Genomic DNA, 26,302 nt, shown 5'->3' with positions numbered 1-26,302 from the left:
AAATGTTTACAGATTAAATGTAAATTGTTTTGCCATTTTTTGCATGGCAATAGCATCCACAGCCAAGTAAGCAAAACAACAATTTAAAATGAATTATTAAAAAAAAAACAAAAAAAAAACATTTACCACTAAGACTCAATTAACCTTCTCATAGTGAAGATAAAACAATATTATGGCACATTAGACTAGTCATGGCATGTGACTACAGCAGCTTTACAATAGCATGGCTACTGCCCACCTACAGTAAACAGCAACACCATATGTCACTTTTGCAAACCTTTTCATTAGATGGTAGTGCAAAGCTTTAACAGCCAATTGGAACACTTAATTAAATATGCCAATTACAGTTTAATTAACAATAAGATGAAATGTAAGACGTTCAGGTCTATATTTCAGTTCTGGTTGAAAAACAATATAGATGGACATTTCTTAAAGTAAAAATAATAAAAAATAAAACAATTAGCAACTAGAAAAATTAAAAAAACCTTTTACATCAATGTCCAGGTGATATTTCGCAGCCTAACTATTAAGGAAAATATGAAAAAAAAAACAAAAAAAAAAAAACATTTTAAGATGAAAAAATTTTTAATGGGCATATTGCAAAGGCATGGGAAATACAGAAGACATTTGCTGATATACACCTAATACTGATCTTCCATTCACTATTTATAAATGTATAAGTCAACTAAATTTGTAATTCCCTGAGATTCAGCATGAGTTTTTGGTGAAAATGTTAAAAACACAAAACTGACTCTAAAATGTGTTCGTGTATCAAATAATATGTAGCTAACCCCTTGTTAGCTAGTGATTTCTACCTATTGTAAAATTTACTTTACCTAAATTAGTGTGTGAAACAGCCCGAGAAACATATCACAGGGCTTACTGGACAATTTAGATTAACATACACAATATCACTAAGCGCCTATTTGATCAAAAAAACCAAAAACACATTTTAGTGTTTATTCACTAAAGCAGGGGAGCTGCAGTTTTAACTCACCTACTTCACTCTGCTTAAAGAAGGGCTAACCCCCAAGTCATGTTATACAGCAAGAAGATTGTGTTTGCCCTGAATTATGGAAGATTAGATTTCTATTTTTTCATCATTTGAACTTTGCATTATGCAGGCCCGGGTCAGCCCTCTTTGTAGCAGAAGCTTGGCAGGGATAGCACATTATAAAGCAGAATGAAGTCAGTGTGTCCAAAGCACAATTTCTTGCAAACTATCCTTACAACTCCTGCTTTAGTGAATAAATCCCAACAAGGGAGTCTAACATTCTGTTTATATTTGTTTTTGATTGTGTTAAAATTCTTGATAAACATTAACCACTTTATTAAATTGCCATCATATATCAGAAAAGTTTGTTAAAACCCTGCTTTCAAGAAAGGGTGATTGTGTTTTTGTCGTGCTTGCTCTTCACTTGCGGGGCTGATTAATATGCTGGTTAACATGATGGGCAGGAGGCAACTTTTCAACAGAAGGATGAGGCTTCTGATGAGCAACCTGAGCAGCTGCTGGAGGAAAGTCCTTGTCACCCTAATAAAAAAGAAAAAAAAAATACAATATACTTTAAAGTTTCTGAATAGGATTAAATATTGCAAACATTAACAACATTTTTTTTTAGTTATAGCTGGATTTCCACATTCCAGATCACCCCAATCCTTTCTTGAACACCATCATCTTCTTATTTTTACATTTAGTTGTATGCAACAGCTGCAATTTTGCTGCGGTAAACCTGTTTTATGTGCTGGTTTGGCCTTGGATATTCTTCACTATTCTTCATAAGAGAAATGAAGAAAAATGTACACAATATAATGTAGCTATGGCGGGGCAGAGGTAATGTCAGATTTAACTTTCTAATTTTAAGAGATAAATATATAGTACGGCGCAAGAGTTTTAGTCAAGTGTGAAAAAATGTATTTAACAAAATGCAAAGTGAGTGAACAGAAGAAAAACCTAAAATTTTAAGAACTACTACTCAGCAAGTAGGTTGTTCCAAACATCTTCGAGAACTAACCAGATTTCCTCTGTGGATTTAGGCATCCCCAGTTGCTCTCTCTAATTTCATGTAATCTGTGGATTTAGGCATCCTCAATTGCTCTCTCTCACTTCATGTAATCCCACACAGACTCAATGATGTAGAGATCAATGCTCTGTAAGGACCATACCATCTCTTTTCCAGGACCCCCTGATGTATTGCATGATGGGTAATTATCAACCTCTACTTCTAAGCAACGAGGAGACCATTCATTCTGACCAAATTCCCAACTCTATCTGGAGACATGTCGCCCCAAAACTTGGAAGGACGCTCCATCATGCTTCACTGTTGCCTACAAACACATTCTTCACTCTCTAGCCCTTTAGTGAAAAAACTGCCTTCTGCTACAGTCAAATATTTCAAATTTTGACTTATCAGTCCAGAGTCCTACTGCCATTTTTCTGCACCCCAGTTCCTGTGTTTTCGTGAATAGGTGAGTCGTCTTGCTTTGTATCCACATCAAAAGTATGGCTTTTTGGCCGCAAGCCTTCCATGAAGATCACTTCTGGCCACATACCGTCTGGAAAGTAGATGGGTGTACCTAATGTTTTCTGCTAATGCTGAGCTGATGGCACTGCCTGACATCTTCCAATTGTGAAGGCAAGTAAGCGTGATGTGTCTTTCATCTGCCGCACCGTTTCCTTGGAGGACCATTGTGTGGACAGTCCTCAACTTTGCCTGTTTCTTTGTGCTTCTTCAAAAGAGGAGGACTGCCTTTACACGCAGTATAATTACCTTTTGTCTTTTTGCTGTGCTCAGTCTTACCACTGTGTATGACTTTTTACATTAAACGATCTTCTTCAGCAACCTCACCTTTTTAGCGAGTGTAGCTGTTCCTCGTCCTGTTTTATTCCTCCTACAAATCTACACATGCACCTGTTATAATTGTTTAATCATACACCTAACTATATGCCTACAAAGACCCTGCAAATGTACCTAGAAGAATGAATGTCGTTTTGAAGGCAAAGGGCAGTCACACCAAAGATTGATTTATGTTTTTCTTCTGTTCACTCAATTTGCACTTTGTTAAATGGTAAAAAAAAATCTCTTTGAAAACATCCTTATTTCACATCATAGTATCACACCAGTCTAAAATGTTTGTACATTACCATGTATATTAGATATTTTTTCTGTAAGCAGAAGCTACACTAAGCTGGTGACCCCATGCACAGATCCTCATCTAGAGGCATAATTCTGAGTTTGTTTTTTTTACTTTTTTCATAAGTCTGAATAATTAATACAATTCTCCTCCCCTGCACCTGATGCCTTGCACTGTTTTTACACAAGGCCTCCAAGTGAAATGTCAATTGGCAGCAACACTTTACTACAGACAGTTTTCTCCTGAGTTAACTTTTAGCGATAATGCCTGGGATACATGGTTGACCTCCTGCATCCAAACACTGTCGCGATATTTTAGCTAAACAAAGGTATTTAGAGTTTTAAAAGCAGGTGCTAGGGCCATATTTCTCTTGGTAATGCAGGTTTGTTGCACATGACTTCTAGCACAGGACAAATGCAGACAAATAAGCAGATGAAAAAGTTTGAAAGAACTTCTTACCCTTGTAACAGCTCCAGAGATAATTAAAGGTGGTTTAGGTGGGCTGCATAAAAATGAAAAAAAAAAAAGTTACACTTTTGCATTTCACTTAAATTAAAAAAATGAGAGCGAAAGTGCAGTTATATAATCTTGGGATCTCTTCATTATATACTTGAGTAAATGAGGAAAACACACACACACACGTGTACTGTGACTGACATTAGCTTGGTGTACAACCACATGTTACAAACATTTATTAAAGTAAAGCTTGATGGTTATTTTTTAGTTTTAGTTACATTTTTTTTTGTATTTTATGGTTTGCCCTAAAATAGGCATCTATGAATAGCACAATTTGTCCTGAGAAAAGTTATGTTTAGATTTCCCTAAAGTATACACTGTGTGTAGAATAGAAACTCAAATGTAACTATAGCAAAACTGGCCTGGCGTCATGGAGGGTACAATGTGTCCTGACCCCTGGCACACATAGGGTTATAATAGTTTATTTAGTTCAATTCAGGCATGCAAAGTATAGACCAGTGAGGCCTATCTCCCTTTTTCAAATAAGTTACTGTGTTATACGCTATGCTACAGAAGCAGGGCGGTTTATTAACTTTTTTTGTAGCTATGATGTTTTTGTAGGAGGCAGAAATATTTTTTATTTTTGTATGAATATCCACTGGGTGGCAGTGTTGAACCTAAAAAAACCCAACACATTAAATAGCTGCTTTTAACTGATCATTGTGTAGAAAAAACAAACCTAAATAAAAATAATGCACATACTAGGACATGTTACCCAGCAAAGAAAAGATGAGCCTTTTCGCAATGTTAGGACATACTATTATGACATAATAGTCCTAGCTATGTTGCACCAACAGGGACATTTCATTGCTGCTATACAGGACAGCGTGGATATCAACATCCATGCTTCACAAATGGTAAGTGCCCAAATTCCAAAATACTGAAAAAAATTAAAGTGTTCTCTGAGGGTCTATAGCAGGGGCATGCAACCTGTGGCCCTCCAGCTGCTGCAGGACTACATTCAAAATACTTGAACGAGAAACTAGGCCTATTGAGTGACCACAATCGAGGGAACACGCCAGCTTCCTTAATTTACTATCCTTTATAACGGGCAAACTTATTTTAAGATTCTCCTGCGAGGCAGGCCAAGACACTACTATATTAGAATCTGACGAAAGGGCATTTGAGAGTCCTAATACACAAGTATCGGTCTGCATAATCTCTCCTGGCAGCAGCTTAGTTTACACCATGTGCCCACAACGGAACAATAAAGCTCACATTTGCTCCAACCCAATTAATGATGGGGCTTTTATGGCTGCCCACCCTGACTGCAAATTGTGTGGTCAAATACTTTGTTACAACCCTTACCTCAAATGTAACACTTATGACCCCACACAGACCAAAATAAAGCATTCATACAATGACCTAATTAATGTGAAGGTAAAAATCCAATAAGTTAAAGCCCCAAATTTGACTAGATGGCAAAAATTAGCTATAGCTTTTAGTGATCAAATTTCAAAAATGTGCAAAATATGATTTCAATGTTCTTTTGCAGATGTAGGCAGAGCAGGGCACTTACATATTACAAAGCACTATGCAGTTTCTTTGCACTGTGCTGTCTATACAAAGCAGTAATCATGTGAAGATGGGAAATGCAAAAGTCTTCTATTTGTGGATTTATCTGCCAGGTATGACCTCAAGAAAGTTGTTACAAAAATCTGTAATATTATTTTCAAGGAGAACAACACTTTTTGTCCTGTATGTGGCATATTAATATTGGTCAGAAGAACAGCAAGAAAACTTTTTGCAGGAGTATTACTTAGTTCCAGTTTTTCTTGTGAGATTTAAATGCAGTAAATCTGGTGTACTCGACAGTGTTGTCTTTCCTGTTATTTTTGTAAGTTTTGCGGCATGCAGCTTTGCATGTGAAAATGGGTAAGTAGAAAGGGAGAGACAGATATCGACGATACTATTTATGTGGCTTTTTTTTTTTGCAACAAATACTACATACATATTTCTTACAACAATTGAAATGTAACTAAAGATTGAGGTGCAAGACCTCTTTAAAAGGAAGAAATCAGATTCATAAAGAAGAATGTACTTAGGAAATTTGCAGAAGGAATAGATCAGACTACCTGGCATAATTACAAGCTAAATGTCTGGCTTTAAAGGTAAGTATGTGTGGTCACCTAATAGAATCTCTATCGCTGCTTATGTGCCAGCTGTAACAGGGCCGGAACACATTAATACAGCTTCTCATTGCAATAGGCCAGTAGATGGGAGTTTAAGTGGCATTCTGCCCACCATATTTGAACAGGTATCCATACAACACTGACAATTGAAAACCCCTGTATACCAAAAAAAAAAAAAAAAAAAAAAAAAAAAAAGAACAGATGGCAGTTTATTCTAAATGAATGTACTCCTTAACCAATTCCAGAATTCACCAACAAATAAAGGGTCTTTGGGTTTATACGATGAGCTACTCACACATTACTGCACAATTTGGATGTACAGTCCTATTTCCTGGCTATATTGATGCCAATAAAAGAGTAAGACATTTATAAAACAAATTCTGAGAATTCTTATCTAGCCTTGGCTGTTCAACATTTAACTTTTAACCCCTTCAGGACCGGCGTTGGCAAACTGCATCTTCCCTTGAAGACCGCAGTTTTTAAAAAAATATTTAAATTCCGTGCTCGTGATTCGCTGCAAAGCGATCACATGCACGGAATTGAGGGGGAGTGGCTGCTACGGATCACTGGGGACACCCAGCGCTCAGTAGCAGCCACCCTTCGCGCTTCCAGCGTCCATAGCGACGCTGGATCGCGCATCATCAATGACGTACCTGGTACGTCCCGGTCTGCCGGTGACCTTTGACCCGGAGGTACCAGGTACATCTTGGTCTTGAAGGGGTTAAAAAGGGACAGTTTCATATCCCTGCCACCCACCCACCCAGAAGAATGCATTAAAAGATACTCTGCAAGTACTTTTATGTGGATTCTTCCAATATGTGGGCAAACGGGGGAAAAAAGAAAGCTTCTATAGGCACAGGAGCTACAGTCTTGCTGCTGCAGTTGGCTTCCTGCTCTGTGGTCTGACTATTCTTGTCACTGATTGGCTGGTTGAATCAGCCAATCAGTAGAAGGAAAGTCCTCCCATAGAATCAAAGGGAGTGAGTTCCAAGCTTGTGAACAGTCTGAAGGGACCCCCACACACACACACTTGCAGTGTTCCTTGAGCCAATTCTAAAGCTGACTGGAGTTTCATGGTGATGTGTTCAGCCAAACACAAAGATAGTCAAAGGTAAATGGTTATGTGTCAGTTATTACCCCACATTTTAACATCCGGGAAACAGGAAAACTAAAGGCAATGGTTCAATACCACAGACACTATGTAATTACGTATAGGACAAGCCAGAGCAGCATTGCTACCTAGCCGGCAGAAAATATCACACAGCTCAAATACTATACACAGTGCATGTCCCCACTTACATGTATAAGAGATTCAAGACATGTTGCATGGTTTCAGCAGGAGAATCACTGGAAAGGAATCTAATGTTTGATGTGCTTTTAGATCAAAAAATACCACAATCAATAAACCAAGGGAGAGGTTGAGTGAATTCATGGCAAGAACGTGAAACAGTCCCACATAGGGTAAACAATTTGGTAAAAAAAAAAAATGTAAAAGGCACAGCTGAATTGACATGGATTCTTCAAAAGATCCAAGAGACACCCCATCCATCACATGCACTATGACAGCTAAGAGGTCTAGTCAGTAGACCTATAGTTTTGGGGGGTTTTTTTTAACCTTTTTAATGAATTCATATTAAACAGTACTTTTGGAGGACATCATACACATCTGTGTGTGACTTGATATCTGCAGTAGATGCTCCTACAATACAAATTGCCAGTGCTATATGTTGGGCCAAACACGGGAACAGCAAGACCCTCATTGCAGATGTTGATGCAGCACATAGCACAGTAAATATAATATGTTTTTCCTACAGCTCTATACATATGTATAGATCTTTTTGAAGGTAATATGATTTTTTTTTATTATTATTTAAAGGCTAAATTTATAGGGTTACTATAGTCAAGTTCAACAGTATTATTGTTATTTAAAGGCATTCAGTTATTATACAAATGCAAATATACTTCCAGAATGAGCAGTCAGCCAGTGTTAGTAAGCATTATTTGCAACACAGTTTGACGTGCTTCTTTTGATCAGCGTCCAGCGACCTAGAAGAAGAAAAAACCTTTTCTATGTTGCCAAAAGGAAGAGTTAATTCTAAATCAATTTAAACGAAAATAATTCATAACGGATTACATAAATGAAAATACTTTACACCATTGCCTCCAGGTTACAATATGACATGGGTAGCTATTTAAAGGATAAAAACAATCAAAGGCGGTTGAATGGAATTATAAAAATACATGTAAAAATTATTTTACAGCACAGATTTTAAAATTTAAAAGGGAAGATAATATCTGCCTAAACAAGTGGAGTTTCACTTAGAAATGCTGCTTGCTTAGTTTACCCCCTCTGGCAGGTAGCACTACCGCATGTGTGCATAAGCATTGCACACATGCTCACAATGCTTTCTCCCTTTAGAAAGTGGGATTGGAAAAAACCTTGATCGCTTTTGTCTGGCACACTATCCTGTTAAACAGGTTAACATGCAATTAGGCAAATGCATTAGAACAAAATGGCCTTCTAGTGTCCCACATAACTAAAGTTATATACATGTAGCGATGGTATGGGGGTGGTGGTTGGGACTGATATATCCAACAATGTAGGGCTGCAACAACTAATCGATAATGAAAATCGTTGCCAATGAATTTCATTATCGATTAGTTGAAAAATACCCCTCATTATATAATCCGTTTCAGTGACTCACAGCAGTTACTACTTACAGTCCCTCCCTGCAGTAACTGTGACAACTGGCCCCGCCCCTTCCTTTCTCCGAGGCCCACATGGCTAAGACACTCATCTAACTGAGTATAAAATTAATATTTGGGATTCTGAAAGTTAGGGGAGGTGGGGGTTAATTTAGGGGCAGTTGTGGTTAATGGGATATGTTTAGGTGTTAATTTAATGCTGAGGATTGAGGGTTAATTTAATAAGGTTAACTTTAGGTGCAGTTAGAGGTAAAGGGGGCAAGCTAAGGGGAATCTAAATCCTGGGGGCAGTGAAGATTAACCCAGTACTTATTTATAAAAGTATGGTGTCAGTGTGATGTGAACGAGTCTGTGACTCTATGAGGGGACTATGAGATATTTGGGGGGTATAAGGCATATCTGGGGAGGACGGAGTGACATATCTGGGGGTATAAGGCATATAGGGTATATAAGGCATATGCGAGGAGGGCAGTGTGGCATATCAGGGGAGGACTGAGTGGTGTATCAGGGGGTATAAGGCATATCAGGGGGCACAGTGGCATATCTGGGGAAGACGGGAGTGGCATATCTGGGGCTAGAGTGGAGTGGCATATGTGGGAGGCAGTGTGGCATATCTGGGGGTATGTATCATATGTGGGAGGCAGTGTGGCAAGCCTGGGCTCAAATGTGTATAACGGGGGGGGGGGGGCGGTTGGGAAATAAAGACCAGAAATGCATTTTACCAAATATTTTAAATAAATGAAAAATTTACATTCTTTTTTTTATGAAAACAATCGTCAGTTGCAGCCCTAGTATGCATACATGCAAAATCATTCATATGTTTATTGCAGTTTAATTTATCAAAATCTTTCAGTTCCTTTCATTTTATGTTACGGTTACTAGGTTTTGTTGTTTTGTAATTTTAAAGCACTTAGTTCCACAGGGAGAAATGCTCTATTCATATAAAGTTCGGATTATAAACATTAAATACTTGCTCCTGTTGCTTTGATTTTAAATGTGAAACATTTTCATATTATTTAGTCAGAAATCAGTGTTTTTTTTCTGGCAGCAGGCATTAGATTGCTACTTCGGAAATTACATTTGCCAACAGTTCTAAAACTTTAAAGGAATTAACTTTACAGTAACGTTACAAGAGATGCGCAGATTGCCTGGCCCCGTTTCCTTAAGGTTAGTACAGAGGTCCTAGTGGGTGGGGCAAATTGCCGCCCCAAGACATGTTGTTTCTAAATAGATTTGTGGAGAAGGAGAAGCGTTTCTAGACCTCTCTATCTTTGTTAATCAATCTACCTAGCCTATTGGCATACTTCGGGGGGGGGGTGATCAGGGAGACAGGAATGTAGCAGGGTTATATAACGTGAGGATGCTGACAGACAGAAGTAAAGCTGTGGTTAAGTTAAGGGGGTGAGTAAGGGTGCATGCATGGATATGTGCATGGGTAAACGTGTCAGGATGGATTTGTATGTGTATGCGCATGGATATTTATGTGTAAGTGTCTGTGTGTGAGCATGAATGTGTAAGTGCGCATGAGCAAGCATTGAAGTGTGTGTATGTTTGATTACGGTGTACGTGCGTGTGCCAGTGTGTTGGCATGAACATGTAAGTCTGTGCAAATGTGAGTGTGTGTAAAAATGTGTGCCAGCGTGTATGTGAGTTACTAAGAGGAGGAAGAATTACTGGAAGAATACACAGGGAGAAGGGGACAAAGAAAAAGACAGAAGAACAAGAGAGAGCTGCAGAAAAGGAGACAGGGACACAAAAACACAGAGTGTGAGAATTACCAATTTTATTTTTTTTTAAACTATGTTTTCCATTTTTTTTTTTTTATATTTTACTAATCACATTGTGATTAGAAAGTTAGGTACCTGTATTCAACCTGCAGGGGAAGCCAAAAGTTCTCAGGAGGGTCTGCAGAGACCCACTTGGAAACGTTTTTTTTTTTTTTTAAAGGGTGCAGCTTAGATCACTTTCTAAGCTTAATACCATGACGTGCCAGGCACATCATTGGTTGTTAAGGGGTTAAATGTGTTTTAAATAAATTGTACTGCATTTCACAAATAGGTTTCACATTGTGGGAAAACAACATGGACTATTTGGATTCCATGAACAATAATAATGCCCATAAATCATGTTTATGCCACAAACTATCCACTATATTCTAACTAGCATGCAATTATACATACAAGGAGGTTATTGTTAAGAGTACAGCATGCAATAACAAAAGAGCAAAATTGATGTGTAAACAATGAGCACTTTATATTTTCTATACCCATGAGAAAGGGTAAAAGAGTGCAGAAAGATAACACAAGGGAGGCTATCAGCTTATATAGATTAATGAACTCAGTAGACCTGAGATCAGTTTAAGAGACATATAGCCCCTACCAACTGATAATGTACTATACTTTAATGTTCACACCAGCCTGGCTGCTTGAAGCTGCCAACCACGTCTCCACTGAAATCATCAGTAGCACTTTCCACACAGCCAGCATTCACGCTCGATGGTGGCAAGTACAGTGTACGTTTAGCCAACTGGATCTCGTGCAAACCAGGATCTCTAGAGCTAGCTTTATTGGATTGTCTTCATGAAAAAAAAAATATACACTACCGCTCAAAAGTTTTGACATGTCTTTGTTTTAGAAAGAAATGCACATTTTGTCCATTAAAATAACTCTTAACGGATCAGAAACACAGTGTAGACTATTTCTGCTGGGAATGGCTTTGATGGAATATCAACACCAGTGTAACTATCGCTGTGTTAAGTTTTAAATGCTAATTGATCATTAGAAAACCCACGCAATTATGTTACCACGGTTAGAAATGTCCTTGTTTTCCATGAAATTAGCTAAGTGATTCCAAACAATTTAATGGTAGTGTGTATATACACACACACACACACACTATATATTAGCCACATTCCACTTAAATGTTGTTGTCGTGGAACTGCTTGTTACATTACATTTATTATTTGTGTTTCTGACTGGGATTATATATGTTTATATATAAATATATATGTTCTTGTGTACATCCACTTCTAAGGGATGAAACACATACATATTTGCTATGTTAATGCTGTGTTCAGATTAGTTCTATTGTATTAAAATGCATGTTACATTCCCCACACCCCAGCCAAACAAACTGCTAATGTAAAACAAATTAGAACGTACCTACCCGGTTATAACTATGTTTTCCTAGATGCCTCATGCAGTCTGATGGAAGACCCTTTGCTCCAGGCCAAAACGAATCAGCCTCAGCTGCTCACACTAAAGTATTCAATAGAAGTTACTCAACACATGCATGCCTGCTGAAGCAACGGGAGATCTGTGCATGTCCATGGCCAAAACCAGACAGAAGCTCATTGAGAAAAATATACTGCCATACACAGCTACTTTTTGCGTTTATTGTGACACCTGCAGTTCTACCAATATAAACCTTTGGGGTTTTTTTTTTTTTGGCTGGATAGTAAATATTATTTTTTTTTGTACCGATTCCACCATAAGAACATACTGCTATTTTACTCTCCTGGATAAAAACACAATCAATTTGTTGTTAAACTATATTGGAAGGAAGATAGAGTAATCTGTCACCAGGACCCCAAACAATTGTTTGCCAGGTGCTCGGGGTTCGGCATGTTGTGGGCCATGTAGACAGATTGCTAGGAAGGGTTGGGGAAGATCCAGCGGTCTTATTACACATTGGTACTAACAACAAAGTTAATGGCAGGTGGGAGAAGGGGGTCGTTAAAAAGTTTTTTAGGGCACTAGGTCACAACAGTCTAAAACTTAACCTGTGGTCAGAAACTTTAAGTGAATGGATGAACCAAAAATTGGGAGCAATCTTAAATGACTTTTCGCAAATGCAAGAAGCTTGACAAACAAAAAATGGGCGAGGTGGAGATATTGGTAAGCGAGGAACAGTATGATTTGATCAGGGATAAGAAGCAGGTGATTACGAATACACAGATATACTGGTGTCAAAACCAACATTGGACTTATTGAACAAAATTCATAAATAAGCATTAATAACCAAACAATATAAAAACCAAATCCTGAATAAGGAAATATGTATGTAAATTAATATATGTTTTTGATGTGTAACAACAATCATATGGCCCAAATTCCTTGGGGAAGCAGTGTGTCAACCACGAAATGCATAGGGCTGTTGGAACCCACTGTCGGGATGTTCATGTGAGGGTGAAGCACATTATTTGTTGATTTTTTTGCTGCATTGTTTTTATAAGAATACAGTGTATCTGAGATGCTAGCTTGTCTCCTACATCTCCTACTGGCCTACTATGATTATACCCACCGGACCACCACACAAGAGCTGTTAATAAAGAATGGAAGACCAGGTAGAGGGAGTCTTCTTTCCTCAGACCACCTTAATTTAACATAGCACAACATGTTTTTGCAGCATTTTATAAGACTGTCCCAACTGTCATTCAGACTGATCTGTGGAACTAAAGGTTTGACTTTGATATTTTGGTACATTAAGTTATATCACTCATGTTGAGCATTAAAATCCATTTATTTGACTTATTTACTTATTATATTGGACTTTAATGATGCTTGGTGATTAATGTTGGTGCAACTCATGTATTTACTTATCTATTTTTTTTTTTAAATATATATATTTATTCAGTTTGGATTTTAATATTGTTTGGTGATTGATCCCTATTTATGAACTTTGAAGAATTCAGTGTGTTGATTTTGACACCAGTATATTTGTGCATTCATAGGTGCCTTGGTGACGGTTTGTTTTTCCTGTTTCTACTTATATCATTTTATATTGTACAGGGTGGGAGTAGACTCCACCTGTGGTGAGTGCAGTCTACTCCCCAATTGTTTTAGTGTAGGTAGTCATACAGTTATACACTCGGTTTTATTTGATCTGTATCAAAGAAACAAGGTAGGATGATGCACATGACCGGTCAGGAAACTTACAAGGTTGAAGGATGTGAACCCTAACTTAAAGTCCAGTATTAAGGAAGGTGTGGATGATGACTCTAGTACTAATGTGGACACAATATGGGCATCTACTAAATACATAAAACTGGGATGGATTGTTTTCTGGGCAGAACACAGAAGACGAATGGAATACCTTTAAGCACACATTACAAAATCGCACATATCAATGAATACCTTTAGGAAACAAATGCAAAAGGCACAAGACAGGAATGAAAAAAGAAAATTACATTATACAAACATTATAAAAACAAAGGATCGGCAGCATCATTTATAGAGTAGAAAGATGTGAACAATGTCTGCAAAAAGGTGGGTAAGCTGACTAAATTGGTAAATGAGAAACTGATTTTTACAGTTTACAGTTAAATGGATAAAAATGGTAAATACAGAAAATGTTGGTTCTTTGCTAACTGAAACAGGGAATTTGGTTAGTGAGGACCAAGAGAAAGCAGATTAAATAATTCAAAGTCTTTTTTTCTGTTTACACCAAAGAAGAGCCGATGGCTGAAAACTCTTGCAAAAAACATGGGATTGGCTGACATCAGTGTTTAAGTGCTTTTGCACTTTTTCCTGTAAGCTTGACAAGGCTCCAGGGCCATATGGTATACACTTGTACTGAAGGAGCTAAGCTTAATTCTGGCCAGGCAATTATTTTTGATCTTTAGAGTAAGACATATGTGGTGCCCATATTTAAAGAGGCATCACAATCTCAGCCAGGCAACTACAGGCCAGTGAGCTTGACATCTGTAGTGGAGAAATTATTTGAAGGGTTGCTAAATGCACATAAAGAAAAAAAACATCTTGAGCCAGAATATAATTAGTAGAAGTCAGCATTGTTTTGTGTAAAACAGGTCTTGTCAAACCAACCTACTACCATTCTATGAAGAAGTCAGTAAAAATATAGATCTAGGAGTCGCAGTATAAGTGATCTATTTGGACTTTGCTAAGGCATTTCATACAGTTACACACAAAAGGTTACTGTACATATTGTCAGAAACAGGCTTAGGGGCAAGTGTATGTACTTTGATTGGAAATTGGCTAAAAGATAGAATGCAAAGAATGATAGTAAATGGACATTTCTAGGGCTGCAACAACTAATCAATAATGAAAACAGTTGCCAACGAATTTCATTATTGATTAGTTGAATTGATTTTATCGATTATAAGAGTGTTTTTTTCAGAGCAAATGCTCTGAAAAATACCCCTCGTCTTATAATCCAGTTCATTCAATGTCACTTACAGTCCCTCCCTCCAGTAACACTGACTATTGGCCCCGCCCCTTTCTGTTTCCCAGTCTTTCCCTGCAGTTACACTGATTGCCCCAGCCCATTTCCTTATAGCGTCCACACTGCTCAGCATCGACCAACTAATCAATTATAAAAATAATAGCTGCAGCCCTAGAAATTTCTCAATCTGGACCAAGGTATTAAGTGGAGTACCTAAGGGGTCTATCTTGGCAAAGGCCAATAAGATATCGGCATGTATAAAATGGGGTATGGATTCACAGGAGGAGAATATCATCTTGCCTCTTTACAAGTCAATCACAGGCCCTCACCTTTAATATGCGTTGCCGTTCTGGGCACTGGTCCTTAAAAAGGACATTATGGAACTAGAGAAGGTGGAAAGGAGGGCTACAAAACTAACCCTTTAACACCCAATGACGGCCCAGACACATCAGACACAAATGGTCAGGTAATTCAATAAAACCTCAATTACTACGTTACTGTGTTACGGGGTTATTTTTTCTTGTTGTATAATTTTAGTTTTTGATTTGCTAATTCTAAGAATAGAGAGACAACAAATATAATCTTTAGCAGATAAAGCCTTGCCACTATCCTTCCTTGACCTTGTGTGCTTTCTAATCATGCCATTTGTTTTTGTTTTATTTTTTTTATTATGAAATGTTGTTTTTTTCAAATCTAAACCATGTACTTTGAACTCAGTTGTACCTTGTAAACAAAGCACATTATACGTATGAATAACAAAGTTGATCTACACATGAACATGCTACAAAAACTGAAAACAAAAAGGATACAATATACAGTATATGGTGTATACATACACACAAACAGTATATAAATGCAGGCACACAATGTATAGTTAGTCTCCAGACCTAAACCCTATTGAGCATCTGTGGGGCATCCTCAAACGGAAGGTGGGAGAGCACAAAATCTCTAACATCCACCAGGTCCGTGATGTCGTCATAGAGGAGTGGAAGAGGACTCCAGTGGCATTCTGTGAAGCTCTGGTGAACTCCATGCCCAAGAGGGTTAAGGCAGTGCTGGACAATAATGGTGGCCACACAAAATATTGACACTTTGGGCCCAATTTGGACATTTCCACTTAGGGGTGTACTCACTTTTGTTGCCAAGGTTTAGAGATTAATGGCTGTGTGTTCAGTTATTTTTAAGGGAACAACAAATTTACACTGTTATACAGGCTGTACACTCACTACTTTACATTGTAGCCGAGATATATAGATATCTTTCACTCTAGTGGTAGCATGAGACGGAGTCTACAACCCACGCAAGTGGCTCAGGTAGTGCAGCTCATCCAGGATGGCACATCAATGCGAGCTGTGGCAAGAAGGTTTGCTGTGTCTGTCAGCGTAGTGTCCAGAGCAAGGAGGCGCTACCAGGAGACAGGCCAGTACATCAGGAGACCCAGCAGCAGGACCGCTACCTCCGCCTTTGTGCAAGGAGGAGCAGGAGGAGCACTGCCAGAGCCCTGCAAAATGACCTCCAGCAGGCCACAAATGTGCATGTGTCCACTGAAACAGTCAGAAACAGACTCCATGAGGGTGGTATGAGGGCCCGACGTCCACAGGTGGGGGTTGTGCTTACAGCCCAACACCGTGCAGGACGTTTGGCATTTGCCAGAGAACACCAGGATTGGCATATTCGCCACAGGCGCCCTGTGCTCTTCACAGATGAAAGCTGGTTCACACTGAGCACATGTGACAGACGTGACAGAGTCTGGAGACACCGTGGAGAACATTCTGCTGCCTGCAACATCCTCCAGCATGACTGGTTTGGCGGTGGGACAGTAATGGTGTGGGGTGGCATTTCTTTGGGGGGGCCGCACAGCCCTCCATGTGCTTGCCAGAGGTAGCCTGACTGCCATTAGGTACCGAGATGAGATCCTCAGACCCCTTGTGAGACCATATGCTGGTGCAGTTGGCCCTGGGTTCCTCCTAATGCAAGACAATGCTAGACCTCATGTGGCTGGGGTGTGTCAGCAGTTCCTGCAAGAGGAAGGCATTGGACTGGCCCGCCTGTTCCCCAGACCTGAATCCGATTGAGCACATCTGGGACATCATGTTTCGCTCCATCCACCAACGCCACGTTGCACCACAGACTGTCCAGGAGTTGGTGGATGCTTTAGTCCAGGTCTGGGAGGACATCCCTCAGGAGACCATCCGCAACCTCATCAGGAGCATGCCCAGGCGTTGTAGGGAGGTCATACGGGCACGTGGAGGCCACACACACTACTGAGCCTCATTGTGACTTGTTTTAAGGACATTACATCAAAGTTGGATCAGCCTGTAGTGTGGTTTTCCATTTTGATTTTGAGTGCGACTCCATATCCAGACCTCCATGGGTTGATAAATTTGATTTCCATTGAGGATTTTTGTGTGATTTTGTTGTCAGCACATTCAACTATGTAAAGACGCAAGTATGTCATACGATTAGTTCATTCATTCAGATCTAGGATGGGTAATCTTAGTGTTCCCTTTATTATTTTGAGCAGTGTATGTATATATATATATATATATATATATATATATATATATATATATATATATATATATATATATATATATATATATATATATATAATACTATAATGAAATGGATGTATAAAATGTGGCAGAGTGACCTTGCAAAGTAGCCTAGATTATTATTTTTTTTCCCCCAGAAACCTATACTACGTGGGCAGTTTTAAAAGACATCTCACTAAAAGTGACGCACATCTAATATTTGTCAGTAAATGCCAGGGAAAGACAAAAATTCTAGGCATATGAACTAGTTCCAATATCAAGTAAATATGCTTGAATTTATTTGCATTAGCTGTGCATTATCTATAATCTATAATAAATGGTTGTGTATAGAAATTAATCTGTGTAGTGCTGCACTCTAGAAATAGCTCGCTATTGAATAACAAGAACTTGAGGGATTTCATTTCATTGTCAACAGATATGCTGCACAAACAATGTAAAATAAGTAATGGTATGATCCAGCAGCATTGTATATTATACAGTTAATGTGCACATACACATACAAATATACAAACAAAATATCAACTATTAACCAACAAAGTTTTGTTATAAGCTGTCAGAAAACCATTTAAAAGAGAAAAAACAGATATTTTGCAAATATGCCATACGATGCCGACTAGTCTCATGAAAGCTAGAGGGCTTGAAGCTATTCCCTTTTTCTTTTGAATGAAAGGAAACCAGTTAGGCATTCCTCACATATGCTGTCCCATATGCTTTGCTTTCATTTCATTCAGTGTCAGCCTGCCAAAGTGTGTAAGCTTCTCTCAAGGGTCCTTGCAAATTGTTTTTATGGTTTCTTTGAACACTGTCTTAATATTAAATGGGAAGAAAATAAACTGAACTACAGTTACTGGTAAATATATAAATGAATGACAATTAAGACATTGAGAATTCTAACAATACTAACCAGTGTGTGAAATGTTTAACTTTATTACATACTTTTACATTCTACCTCAAGGATGCGTTTTATGTGTTAAATAGTTTGGTTTTGTGGTGAATTTCAATGTTTAACAAATTGAAATAACAATTTAGTTTGACATTTTAAACTGCTTAAAATACATTTGCTATGCTTCCCTCTCAAAGAATAGTAAAATCGGAGTTAATGGCAATTTGTGTCCAGTAAAATAGAGTTTTCCAGTGACTCCATAACATTGAGAGTTTTAAATTCTCACCAACATCATAGGCCACTTCTGATCGTAGTAACAGCTAGTCAGCGTTACTTAAAAACACCTTCTCAGTTGTAAAAACTTAAATATGTATTTTTACAGATTCTTTGGAATTAAAAACAGGTTGTATTTAACATAGAAACCAAAGCCACAACGCTCTCTGTATTTGTCATTTAGTCCAGTCATTCATATGCGTAGGATAGGTATAAAGCTCTCCTGATTCCAAGACAAAGGACTGATAGGGAGACTAGAGAGGCCGAATGATTATCCACCTTAAATGTCTCTATTTCTATTTAATCAGCATCACTAATATATGATACAACCACTCTCAAGTAAGGCGTATGTGAAAACCGTCGTCGTTTATTTGTTCAGTTGCTTCCGACTCTTTGTGACTTCATGGCCCATGCCGGAGCTTCCTGACGGTCGTCGCCATCCCCATCCCCCTCATGGTCGAGTCCAGAATATCACCCATCCATCTTGCCCTTGGTCGACCTCTTTTCCTTTTGTCTTCCACTAGCATCAGCATCTTCTCCAGGGTATCCGGTCTTCTCATTATGTGGCCAAGTACTTCCGTTTTGACTTTAATATCATTCCCTCAATTGAGCAGTCCGGCTTTATTTCCCAGAGTATGGACTGGTTTGATCTTCTTGTAATCCAAGGCACTCTCAGAATTCTCCTCCAACACCACAGTTCAAAAGTATAAATCTTCCTTCGCTCAACCTTCCTTATGGTCCAGCTCTCGCAGCCATAGGTTACTACAGGGAATACTTCAGTGTGATGTCTCTGTTCTTAACTATTTTATCGAGATTTGTCATTGCTCTCCTCCCAAGAACCAAATGTCTTCTGATTTTCAGACTGCAATCAGCATCTGCAGTAATCTTTGTGCCTAGAAATACAAAGTGTGTCACTGCCTTCACGTTTTCTCCCTCTATTTGCCAGTTATCAATCAAGCTGGTTACCATAATCTTGGTTTTATGAGGTTTAACTGCAACCCAGTTTTAACACTTTCTTCTTTCACCTTCGTCATAAGGTTCTTCAGCTCCACCTTGCTTTCAGCCATCAAAGTATTATCATCTGCATATCGTAGATTGGTAATGTGAATATCATTACTTCTTTTTTTAAACAAACTAACTAACTACGATTCTCTAGCAGGAAAAAGTCAAATTCACTTAAACATTTAGTGGTTTAACTTTGGCTCTGGAACCAACACCCTGAGAAATAGTAATTAGGACTGTCAAAGGTGCCCTTATATATTCATATTCTTACTTTAAACAAAGTTATTCAGTGCCTTTGCATCGTTTAAAGGGGGTTTAATGTCCACAACAGTCTAACCCAAGAAGAATGCATATTAAAAGGAAACTACAGTTATCATATGCACATGACAGCTGTGTGGTCCCTTTCAATTTTCACGTCGTCCTTTTGCAAATGCACAAAGGGATTCGGCAGAATCATCCCTCTCAACACCCCAGCTAAATGCCACACATCTCACCTTCATGTGATATACTCACCTTTAGCCAGCTCCAACACTGGCTAGGGTGAAGCTGGGGATGGGGGCTCATTCAGGCCCCAGTTCATATTTGTGGAAAGTGCTGCTATTGCATTCAATTAATGCAATGCAATGGGATGGGTTTGGCCAAATACATCTCCTGCATGGAAAATAGTTGGGGAGTGGGCAAATGCACATAGGATGATCCAGCAGAATCATCCAGGACACCAAGTAAATTTAAAAGGAAGCTATTGTATGCATTAAAGTACAAGTGATGGCTGCAGTGTCTTTTTATAGTATACACACTCTATATGCTATGTTATGCTGTACGAAATTACAGATATACTTATCATCTTATAATATGACAAATGTCAAGTACAATAAGAGTAGTAACATAGTAAGCACAGGAGCCATACAGGTATCAAGGTACTGAATACTTTAGGTGTCATTGCCTTGTTATTCTACTTTACATAACGCTCACCTCTAGATGACCAAAAATAAAATCCAAGAATGATTCTCTTTCCATTAAAAGAAAACTAAACGTAACTATGAAATAAAAGTTGCCATGTTTAGGACTACTTACACAATACCGCTTTCCCAATTCTCCTCCTCTTTGTTCTTCTCCTCTTTGGTTTCTACATGAGGAGTATGCGGATGCTTCTGCACAATTCTCATTCCTCCCGCTTTAACTGAAACAAAGCAAAATGTAATGTTAACTTATGACAAGATTAGTCAATAGTAAGCTTGAGAGCCATTCCGGAACTCGTGTGCCACTAATTAATTTGAGCAAAACAGGTTTAGGGTCTCCATCAAAACTATTTCCTTAAATTGGAACATGCATCGAAATCATTAGAAGATTAATAAAAAAATAATGTCTGTTTATGAAGAGTTGCAACATATGAACTAAACTAATCTGAGGCGAGTTTTACATTGATCTTTACATTTTCTAATTTGCCTTATTATAGGACTGTTTAAGTAAATAACATGTTCCTGTGAGAAGGCCCATAGAGCAGATTGGTGCCAGAAAGTTTAAGAATTCATCTACAGGAGCCATTACCTTGAATTTAAAGGACTTTCAAAACTTTAAAGTGTTGAATGAGGGTTTGAGAACTACACACTTTCTCCATAGAACCAAATGTAATAGATGTTTCATCTATTGCTTTGCAAAAGATATTTCCTTCCAAGAGACCTATTGTTATTCCTTACCATTACATAACTGATGCAACAAAACTACCACATAATAACCAGTACAGTAGACTTTGCCACCTACTTACTATGTGTAATGTTAGGACTACTAATACAAGAAATATTTTTATCGATGTATCCAAAACATTGATGTTAACAACTGACATGTTTATTAAGTATATTTATATAACTGTTTTGCATGACAGATTTACTGTACTTCAGGTAACCATTTTGTTTTTTTAAAAGGTCAGGTAAGAGTCCTGTATAAACCCTAATCTGCAAAGGGGCAGTCAGTACAGGCAGAGTCTACATTGTTTCCCACCAACCTATGGTAGGGAACAGATTTATGAACATAAAACAAAAAACTTCATAAATGACAACCCATTAAGTATTTTCAATAAACGCTTAAATGCGACTGCATTAGCGAAAGGCTTCTTCTGTCCATTTCTAGTACAGCTTCATAAGGCCATATGTTCTTGCAGTGATGTCATGTCCCCATTAACAGATGGAAACCACACACTCCCACAGCTGATGTTAGAAAATGCTGTTAAATCATTTAATTGGCTTTCCTGATAAAATCTCTATGGTATTTTAAAAGTGCAAACTATGATACATCATCAAGAAGCAAAAACTGTTGAGGTTGCTGTTTAAATAAAGCACCTTTTGTTTCATTATTGCATTATGTATGTGTCTGTGTGTGTTCTTTTTTTCTAATTGGAGATACAAAGTTGGGTGATTTTGTTCCCAAAGGGAGACCCATTTTATGCCTACAGGCACAAACTCAGCTAGACTGACATGCAACCTACTGACCGCCCTCTGCCACACTTAATACTCTTACAAGCAAACACCACCATTAGCCAAACCAACACTCAAACACACACCATCCTCAGCTAGCGAGATCACTCTTAGACACACACTGACCAATATTAACCAGACTGACCAGTTTCAACCACACTGGCGTAAATACAAACATCTAGACTCTCACAGCCATACACACATGCTCCTCATGGTCACGTTATCTGAATGCGACGGAGCACTCCAGAGGCAGCAGTTGTGTTACAAGAGAGGGGTTCACGTGATATGGCCCACCAGTTATTGATTCAAGAGCTGCCTTTATTAATTTAGGTTGCAAATGCAGTCTGCAAGTTATTTCCTTTGACTCGCTACTTGTCCCTTTATAAGCAGGTTTCTGTCACCACCTCCTTATTGCTAAAACTCTTTTCTATTTCAACATGTCTGTCCTCCAGTGCACAAAGCAGGGTCCATGAAGGCATGGCTAGATGAGTTTGCTGTGGATTCTGTGGCCCGCACAGAATCCTGTCCTGACCTCAACCACATTGAACACCTTTTGGATGAACTGGAACAGAGATTGCGAGCCAAGCCTTCTTGTACAACATTGGTGTCTGACCTCAAATATGCTCTACTGGATGAATGGGCAACAATTTCTGCAGAAACACTCCAAAATCTTGTGGAAAGTCCTCCCAGGAGAGTGGAAGCTGTTATAGCTGCAAAGGAGGGGACCAACTACGTATCAATATCTATGTATTTCTAATGCAATATATATAACGTCATAAGAGTCCCTGTTGGTATAACGGTTAGGTGTCCCAATACGTTTGTCCATATAGTGTATATTCACTAACCCTACTGATTTATACCTGCCTTATAATAGCAAGATAAAGCCAATGTTTGAAAGGTTCAGTATAATATTGGCAGAAAGAGAACACTGCTCTACATTAAATATTGTGATTATTACAATAAATTTGTTTAATAATTTAATTATGCATAATCCAGTTCAGGCCTTCTTGCTGGACAAACCTGCCACTGTTGACCTTCATAACGAATACTGACGTAAGGGAGTTGAAACCACAAGTCTCCTTTGTAAACCCTTTTACAGGTATATGACGGATAGTTTTTTTATGTAAATGAGTAGAAGAGACATAATACCGTTATGCTTAGAATTTAGCATCTAAACGGTTTCTGTACACAGAAATTGTAGGGCTCTAGAACACTGCGATACACTTGTACCCAACAATGTACCCAACGAAGCAATGGGTGTTAGAAGGATTGCAGGACACCTACTGGAGGCAGGTATGCCTCAGCACTTTTTTCCCCTAGTGAAAAATGATACTTTTGCCTCACTGTCTCAATCTCCCAGCAATTCAAGCAGGACTTCAATACAGTGACTGCACAACTACATGCTCTCCCATTCTTCTAAAAAAAAGGAAACAAACCTAGGGGCACTACATCTACTTATATATTATTACATTATGTATACAGCACCAGCTGATTCCATAAATCAATGATTCTCACAATAACTTATCTGTCGTCTCCCATAATTTTGTGGGGAATGCAGTCCTGCTTTATATTAATTTTCCAATTATTTAATGCTGTAAGCAGTAGAATAGAGAATTAGAAGAGGACAATAATTATTTTTGCTTCGGTTAAGTTTCAGAAGGAATCAAGCCCATTACACAGAACAACCATCACAGACACTCTGTTTAACCCCTTCAGTCCCCTATGGAAGTACCGGTACTTCATGCCGCTACTCGGGAGATCAGGCTGTCAAACCAGAGACTCCCCCCTGACAGCAGAAGCCATCTCATTCTAGATTTTCAGCGTATCATCTAACTATGGTATCAAAAGAAAGCTCTATCTCTCCTTGAAAAAACAATATATAGTTTACATGGGTACACTATTCACAGGAAAAGAAAATCATCGCAAAAATGGCAAAATTGCTCCGGGACTTGAGGTACCAAAAACCCCTGGGATTGAAGGGGTTAAAGACACAAGACATAATATTTATATCTAAAAACGTGAATTTAATCTAACATCAAAATGGACTGAATAGTTGGTCGCACAGTCATGGACCAATAAGCTGTTAAAGGCCTGGAGGCAAAAAACATAACACACAAAAAAAAAAAAAAATAGATGGAGAAAGGGCCTAGTGGGTGAACCACAGAATACTTTTGACCAAGGGCCATGGATGGTGCCAGTCTGCCCCCATCCAACATTAGAAGAATTATTTTTTTTTTTTTTAAAAGTAATGGAACTGTACACATACAATATAAGTAAAAATATGCTTGCATGTCTGTGTAATATTTCCTCTGCCAAACCACACTGGGCAAGTTTTTCTAACGTGTTATAGCAACAAAGTAAACGAATCACCCAGGGCACCACACCAATGTCACTCTTGCATCACTTTCTAACAAACGTGGCATTGAGCAACAGGGTGTGTGCAGTTTATAACTCGTCCCTCGGCAGTATTCTGGAAAAAATAATACAGGAAACGAGAAATATCAGTCAGAGCTACAACGGAGAATTCTGCGGGCATCGGACTCCCACTTGTCTGCAAATAGGTCTATCAAACCAGTAACTTTCTGTGGAGGTTACGTAGTAATATTTAGTGATTCTGGTTAGTGAGTCTCGTTAGCAAGTACATTTTAGCTAAAGTTCTTTGACGCAAAGAGGTTAGAACAGCCATATGGAGACACGGCACTCAATTAACTAAAATAAAGGGAGGTTTGGCTTAGGGGCAAACTTATTTTAGAGATAAAACACTTATTTGCACATTATTTATTATGCTGTATTTTGCTAATACATTTCAGTTTCGGTTTGATTTTATCATGATATCATTGCAATTTGAGAAACAACCCTTTGAGTGCCAGTGACACTCACTTCCATGGGAGGCCAGGTAAATTATCACAATATAGTTTGTTTTTCCGAACACACTATTCATGGACACCTAGTTTAAGGCAAAGCATGTATCACATCGCTTGATATAATGGTGCAAATACAAAAAAAACAATTTTCCTTCTTTATGCCAAATGAAATATTATAAAATAACAAAAATGAAAAATTTCAGAAAAAAGCCTGAACAACAAAATTTATTGAATATACCGTACGTAGTTACAACTATATAAATGTAGATGACAATAGACAAGATACTGTAGGATTGATACACATAAAATATGTATAAAATGCCATTATACTAGAGCCTCTGGACTACCACTCTGGCTAAGGGGTGATTAAAGTCGCAGTCCACAAGAGCCCATATGCCTTTTTATTTAATTAAATGGATTTATACAAAATTATTTATATTTGTGCTTTTTTTTTTTTTTTAAACTGTTCTACATTTCCTAATAGGGGGCCAATGACGTGGGGGGCACACATGTGTAACTGCAAGTTTCTGATTCTTAAATAGGCATACAAAAAAGCGAAATAACGTAGTGGCCACCTTGCGTATTTTTGTTATTGACAGTGTGCCTAGATAACAAATGAATGTTCTTGATTTACAGCCCATATGTAAAAATATATAAACAAAACATATCCAGTTATGTCAATATTTGACTGTAAGGAACAGACACGTCTGAAATAATTCATTCGTACATATTTGGCTTCGATTGACAGATTTTCCTCTACAGTCAAATAAAATAAATTGAAACAGGCCTTCGTCTCCTCCTTCTAGATAAACATAACATTAATTAGCTGGAGCACCAGCAAAATAGCTGCCGTGTTCACCCCATATGCCTTAACAATAGGGGCTGTCCATAGGCTTGAAATCTGTTAACATATGTACACTCCAACCTATACGAGCATGATGTGCACCCCCTGACCAAGTGTCACCTGATGCATCAGGACCCTGCATGTAGATTCAAATATACTCAAAAGGAGGAAGTCAGCTACATCATATCTTTTTGGATCATACAATGTAAGCTTTAGAAACAACCGCCCTATATGCATCATCATATATTGGAAAGGAGATGCTCACATCTAAAACGTCAATAAACCGCAGATCTGCAAAGCACTTTAATTCCTTTCTTGTCCATCTTGCAGTGAAAATGGTTAATAGACCCGGCAGATAAAGGGGCTCTTTGTGTCTGTCACTGTAAATAAGAACAATCCTAAGTGTTTAGCAAATCCACTTCCCTTCTAATCTGTCCAGTTTTCCACCATATGGTACCATTAACGACACCTCCCGGCCTACGTACATTCTCCCCTCCTTCAAGTCCTAAAAAAAAAATATAGCAAATAAACAAAATGAAATCTAAAGGTAGTTGAATACCAGCAGGAAGGTGACCGGCTTTGGTGTCCGTTTTCTCTTTGGGAGGAGAAGACATGTCTTCCTTTTAACTGTTGGGATCTCTGCAAGGAAACGTTAAAGTACAGTAAACTGCAGCTTGATCACAACAGCTCACACATCAGCAGTAGCGTTAATCTCCGCCCTATTTCCTCTTTATTCCT

At 38.3% G+C, this 26,302-nt stretch overlaps 1 protein-coding gene across 1 annotated transcript; it reads right to left on the bottom strand.

The window, feature by feature from the left end:
• Positions 1-1,086: 1,086 nt before the first annotated feature.
• DAP (death associated protein) lies at positions 1,087-26,302 on the bottom strand. Its single transcript, XM_053466297.1, has 4 exons — positions 26,124-26,302; positions 20,460-20,565; positions 3,595-3,637; positions 1,087-1,534 (listed from the first exon to the last, which is right to left on the bottom strand). The coding sequence occupies exons 1-4, from the start codon at positions 26,176-26,178 to the stop codon at positions 1,415-1,417; spliced, it is 324 nt and encodes a 107-aa protein (XP_053322272.1). The 5' UTR covers positions 26,179-26,302; the 3' UTR covers positions 1,087-1,414.

Source organism: Spea bombifrons, chromosome 5 (assembly GCF_027358695.1).
Source record: "Spea bombifrons isolate aSpeBom1 chromosome 5, aSpeBom1.2.pri, whole genome shotgun sequence".
Taxonomy (NCBI): Eukaryota; Metazoa; Chordata; class Amphibia; order Anura; family Pelobatidae; genus Spea; species Spea bombifrons.
The sequence above is the reverse complement of the archived record's forward strand: the minus strand, read 5'-3'. Positions and strand labels throughout refer to the sequence as shown.